Here is a 6141-nt window from a genome sequence, read left to right on the forward strand (position 1 = left end):
TCAGTGTCTGGCTGACAGCAGAGACCTCGGGTTGAACCAGCAGCACTCTTCTCTTCTCTCCCCTCTTTTTCCATTTCAGCCTCCCGTCACTTTCTAAAGGGTCGCACAACCTCTCTCTCTCTCTGTCTCTCTCTCTCTCTCTCTGAGGGGGGAGGAGGGGGGGACAATGATGGGGGAGACTAATAAGGTAGCTGAGAGTTCAGGGAGGATAGATTTGTGATTCATTCACTCTTACACACTTCATGTGTGAGGAACTTCAAGGAAACTAACTTTATTTTGAAAGGACTCCGTGATGGAGGGGAGGGGGGGGGGGTCGTAGCTGGAAGAGACGGTGCTGCTCCCCCGATAACCTCTGGATTTGACCTCTGACCTCTGGCTTTCAGGGGTCAGGAGCCGAGTCTGGGGTCAAGTGTAGAGGATTGTTTCTGAGCGGTGAGGAAATATTATGGATGTTCCTTTTACTTGAAATCAAGTGGAAGTATTTCAATTAAATCATTTTAAAGAAATGGATTTAATTAAATGATTAATATTCAAAATATATTCTTTTCAAATATTATATTTAATATTACATTTTAAAAATGTATTTAATTAAATGTAATTCTGTTATATTTTTATAAATTTAAACATTTATACACATATATATATATATATATATATATATATGTTTATATATATATCACGTTGTTATTTTCTGGTGGTCACGTCTCACCTTGTTGTCACCTTTGACCCAGGAATCCTCGTTGACTTGTCAGAGGGATGTTGTTGTTGTTGCACTCTGCGGTGACCTTTGACCCCTGAAACTTCTCTCAGACTGAAGGATGTAAAGAAACGAGACGACGGAGCTGAGCGATGACGGACGAGTGTTTCTGTTTAGTTTTCCTGCCATAAAAGTGAAAACCACTTTCTCCGTGGCCGGCGTGAGTGACGGGCGTCGTCGGCGTGGCGACGACCTTTGAACTCTGGTCAGAAGCTGTTTTGTGTTTCTGGTCTGAAAGTCAAGTAACGACTCAGACCGACAGTTTAGAAACATAAAAACAACTCCTCGCCTCGCTGCCGACCACGTTACGTAATCCTGTTTGTGGGTGTAATCAGGGTGCATTCTGGGTAAACACGTGGATTCTGGGTAACCCCGACGTTTGGCAACACGGCAATCCCCCGACGGTCCCAAACAAATAAATCCTGCAGCCGGAATAACCATCAACAGGTTACTACCGCTGGGAGGGGAGGAGGGGGAGGAGGGGGGAGGGATGAAAGGTGGAAGGAAGGAGTCGGTTTGGAGAGGGGGAGAGTTGGGATGGAGGGAGAAAAAAGGGAGGTAAAAGAGTGAGGAGAAAGAAAGTGAATTGGTATGAAATGAGGAGGAAGAAGAGAGACTGGAAACAGGAGTAAAGTTGATTGACAGAATGAGGAGGAGGAGGAGGACAAGAGGTCCGATGGAAAGAAGGAGTAAGTAAAGATTCAGTTGGAGGAGGAGAACTACAGGTGGAACAGAGAGAAAACTACAAAGATGGAGGACAGAACATGGAATAATACAGAGATGGGAGAGAGGAATGAATGGAGTGCTGGATTGAATGTTAAGAAGGGAGAGAGGGGGGAGGAGGGGAGAGGAGGGAGAGGAGGGGGGGGAGGAGGAGAGAAGGGGGGAGGAGGGGAGAGGAGAGGGGGAGGAGGAGGAGAGGAGGGGGGAGGAGGGGGAGCCATTAGCTGGAGGAGAAATGAGAGAAAACAAACAGAAATGTGAAGCTAACACGTCACTTTGTTTTTCTGCTCGTCTCAGAAGAATCAGAGGAAGCAATAATCTGTGTGTGTGTGTAGATGTGTGAGTGTGTGTAGATGTGTGTAGATGTGTGTGTGTGTGTGTAGATGTGTGTGTGTGTGAGACAGCAGCGATAGTGCGGGGAGGTCACGGCGAGGTGAGAGAGGGAGCGAGACGGAGAGAAGTTCAGCGAGAGGTGAGGAGAGAGAGACCTGTCGCTCTCTCCCTCCGTGTGTGTGTGTGTAGATGTGTGTGTGTGTGGATACGTGTGTGTGTGTGTAGATGTGTGTGTGTGTGGATACGTGTGTGTGTGTGTAGATGTGTGTGTGTGTAGATGTGTGTGTGTGTGTGTAGATGTGTGTGTGTGTGTGTGTGTAGATGTGTAGATACGTGTGTGTGTGTGGATACGTGTGTGTGTGTGTGTAGATGTGTAGATACGTGTGTGTGTGTGTGTGTGTAGATGTGTGTGTGTGTGTGTGTGTAGATGTGTGTGTGTGTGGATACGTGTGTGTGTGTGTAGATGTGTAGATACGTGTGTGTGTGGATACGTGTGTGTGTGTGTGTAGATGTGTGTTTGTGTAGATGTGTGTGTGTGTGGATACGTGTGTGTGTGTGTGGATACGTGTGTGTCTGTGTGTGTGTGTGTGTAGATGTGTAGATGTGTGTGTGTGTGTGTGTAGATGTGTAGATACGTGTGTGTGTGTGGATACGTGTGTGTGTGTGTAGATGTGTAGATACGTGTGTGTGCGTGTGTGTGTAGATGTGTGTGTGTGTGTGTGTGTAGGGTGAATCGGGGGTCAGGTGTGTGTGTCTCGTTTTTTTTTTGGAAAAGCTCTTCTTCTTTTCCATTTCCATCCGTCTTATCTCTCCTCCTCCTCCTCCTCCTCCTCCAAACAAACTTACCTTCTGACCTCAAGTTCACCCAAAACTCCTTCTGCTCCTCTTCTTCTTTCCTCTTTCTCCTCCCCTCATTTTCTCACTCCTTTTTCCTCCCCCACCCCATCTTTTTCTCCTTCTGTCGTCTCCTTCATTTCCTCCTCCTCCCTCCCTCTTTGCTTCCTCTCCACTTCTTTCCTCCTCCTCATCCTTCCTTTTCTCTTCTTCCTTTTCTCACCTTTTCCAGTCCAAGTCCTCTCCTTGTATCCTCGCCTCCTTTTTCCTCCTCTCCTCTCCTTTCACTTTTCTTCTTGTCCCTCCTCTTCTCCTTCATCACCTCTATATTCTCATGTTTCTGCTCTTCTCCTCCTCTCCTTGTTTCTTCACCTCCCTCTCCTCCACCTCCTCTTCTCTCTGTCTTCTAAGAAGTTGAGTAAAGATTGTGAAGTTTGAAGGAGAGGGAGGTGAGGAGGAGGATGTCCAGATCAGCTGTTTGTCTCGTCGTCCCCCTCTGAATCCTCGTTAGGAGGAAACATCCGGTTTAATCTCTGTCCTCCTCTCCTCTCTTCCCCCTCTCCTCCTCTCTTCTTTGCCTCCCCCCCCTCCTCCTCCTCACCTCCCTCTCCTCTCTTCCCCCTCTCCTCCTCACCTCCTCTCTTCTTTGCCTCCCCCCCTCCTCCTCCTCACCTCCCTCCCCCTCTCCATCTTTACTCTCTCATTTTCTCCCCCACATGTGGTTTAGCTCCCCCTCCCTCCCCCTCTCTCTCATCCCTCCCTCACATATGGTTTCTCTCTCTGGATCCGTGTGTGTGTTTGGTGTTACCCAGAGTTCACTGGGGCTCCGTGTGTGTGTGTGTGTGTGTGTGTGTGTGTGTGTGTGTGTGTGTGTGTGTTAGAGTTCAACAGGTTATGCAACAGTTTTAAATGTGGGACATTTAGAGGAAGACCCCCCCCCCCCCCCCCCCTCCTCTGTTTTTATTTCCTGAATGTGTCCTGGAAAGTCAAGGAATACCTGGAAAGTCAGGGAATACCTGGAATTCAGGGATTCAATCATTTTTTAGATGAAGTCCTTTCTACTGTTTTTATTGGCTTTGTAGTCTCCCTGTCTGTCTGACTGACTGCCTGTCTGTCTGACTATGATTCTCCCTGTCTGTCTGCCTGTCTATGATTCTCCCTGTCTCCCTGCCTGTCTGTCTGACTGTGATTCTGCCTGTCTGACTGCCTGTCTGTCTGACTATGATTCTCCCTGTCTCCCTGCCTGTCTGTCTGACTGTGATTCTGCCTGTCTGACTGCCTGTCTGTCTGACTATGATTCTCCCTGTCTGTCTGTCTGACTATGATTCTGCCTGTCTGACTGCCTGTCTGTCTGACTATGATTCTCCCTGCCTGTCTGTCTGACTATGATTCTCCCTGCCTGTCTGTCTAACTATGATTCTCCCTGCCTGTCTGTCTAACTGTGATTCTCTCTGTCTCCCTGCCTGTCTCCCTGCCTGCCTGTCTGCCTCCAGCTGCTGGAGCTGTTCACCCAGTGGGACTGGTCCAGCTACCTGGCGGACTTCGGGAAGCCCACCTGTCGGTACCTGCGAGTGAACCCGACCACGGCGCTCGTCCTGCTGGAGAAGTACGTAGCTCCTTCACCATCACACTGACATCGCAAACATTATTACGATCTTTTTCCTTCGGGAGTCGTCGCTACGGAAACCAGTGAATAGAATCGTGGTCTTTATGCTACGCTAAGCTAACAGCCTCCACCACCGATCCATCTCAACTTCCTGTTTCCTGTCTGTCCGCCATGTTTCACAGGTTGATGAAGCCGTGAGTATACGTGTGTGTGTGTGAGTGTGTGTGGCATGCAGACGACTAAATCGTGTTCACACAAGACAAATAATCTCACACACACTCACACACACACACACTCACACATCCTCTCACAATTAAACCCGTGTGTTGACGATTAGATCTGGTCGCCATGACAACACCCACATTGTGACAAAGACAAAACACCCGTACACACACAATGTTGTAATCCCACACACTCAGGGTTGGTACGGGTGCTGGAAATCCTTGAAAACCCTTGAATGTTAGTGTGGTGTTTTCAAGGTTTGAAAAGTGCTTGGATTTAGAATAAAGTGCTTGAAAGTGCTTGTAAAAAGCTGTCTCTCTGGTTGTTTAGAGGACAATAACATCTCATTTAATGTGATGAACAAGTGACATAATAAGTAGACTGAATACTGACCATTGGATTGGTACAAATATGGAGTTTACCACAGCTGGAAGGGGCTGGAAAAGCATGCAAATGCACCTTGAAGTGCTTGAATGTGACCTTGGAGAAGGTGGAGGAGCCCTGGTGTGTTTTATTCCCAGCATGTTTATGCATATAACCCTCTTCATTGTGTGGGTAGTTTAGTTAATTACTGAACTGGCCCTTTAAACAGACTCTAATTCCACTTCCTGTTTCCTCTTATTCCACTTCCTGTTTCCAGGATGAAGGAGACGAGCCGCAAGAACAACGTCTTCGCCCAGTTCAGGAAGACGGACCGGGACCGCCAGAAGCTCATCGACACCATCATCAAGCAGCTACGCAACCTCATCGCCCAGCACCACAGCTAGACGAGCCCTCCCATTGGTCCACGCCGCAGCGAGCCCTCCCATTGGTCCACGCCGCAACGAGCCCTCCCATTGGTCCACGCCGCAGAGACCTCGTCGTCATTGCCACGAGGTTGCCGTGACTACCGGTTCCTTCCAACGTGAGCGCGACCTCACAGCAAAATTATCTTTCGAGATTTTTTGACAAAAAAAAAAAAAAAAGCCAACAGAAGATGTTGGATGTGGTCTTCTGTGACCCGGCTGGGACCGTTGTGGTCTGGCCGGATCGTTGTGGTTCAGCGGTTTTCACGTAGACCTTTAAGGACTTTGATGTCTTCCACATGGCGGCACTAAAAGGACCGAACGTCTTGAATGTACGACAGCGAGGACTGAACCCAGCATCGTTTTCTACTCGGTGTGTAGAAGTCTTAAAGAGGGCATGATGCTGCTGCTGGTCCACTAACGAGCTTAGAAACCATCTACTAACGCTGAGCACACTTTGTCTTCCATACAAACAGGTTTAGTTAAAGCACGAATCACATTTATTCACTAATATGGGTCTCTTTGCTTTTTGTGTTGCCTTTTATCGTTGTTTTTCTTCTTGAACTTGGGTGCAATAATACTAGCATTGGAAACTACACAGTGTGTGTGTGTGTGTGTGTGTTTATAAAAGGGAATCGAACCTACGGCGTGTCAGAAGGGAATTTAAGTCTTCCACTTCCTTTTTGCCATGTTTATTTACTGAGCGACGTTGTGCGTGTGTGTGTGTGTGTGTGTTTTGTATCCATCCTCGGCTGTTGCTATGGGAACGGGGCCGTCGTTACTGAACGTGCCTTTGCTGTATTTTTTGTTTATTTACGAAGCGGCGGCGTTTCGGAGACGGTAACGTACACATGCTAGCTTTTCTTTCCGAGCTTTCAACC

The 6141-nt window shown here is 47.9% G+C and overlaps 1 protein-coding gene across 1 annotated transcript in view; it reads left to right on the forward strand.

Moving 5' to 3' along the window:
- Positions 1-5415, forward strand: part of exoc6b (exocyst complex component 6B) — a 51712-nt gene extending 46297 nt beyond the window's left edge. Inside the window, exons 18-19 of the mRNA XM_084003043.1 lie at positions 4141-4253; positions 5116-5415. Of these exons, the coding sequence (XP_083859169.1) occupies positions 4141-4253; positions 5116-5242 (240 nt within the window). The 3' untranslated portion in view covers positions 5243-5415. The remainder of the gene's footprint in view (positions 1-4140; positions 4254-5115) is intronic.
- Positions 5416-6141: the final 726 nt, after the last annotated feature.

The sequence above is a fragment of the Eutrigla gurnardus genome, assembly GCF_963514095.1.
Source record: "Eutrigla gurnardus genome assembly, chromosome: 23".
In the NCBI taxonomy this organism is placed as follows: domain Eukaryota; kingdom Metazoa; phylum Chordata; class Actinopteri; order Perciformes; family Triglidae; genus Eutrigla; species Eutrigla gurnardus.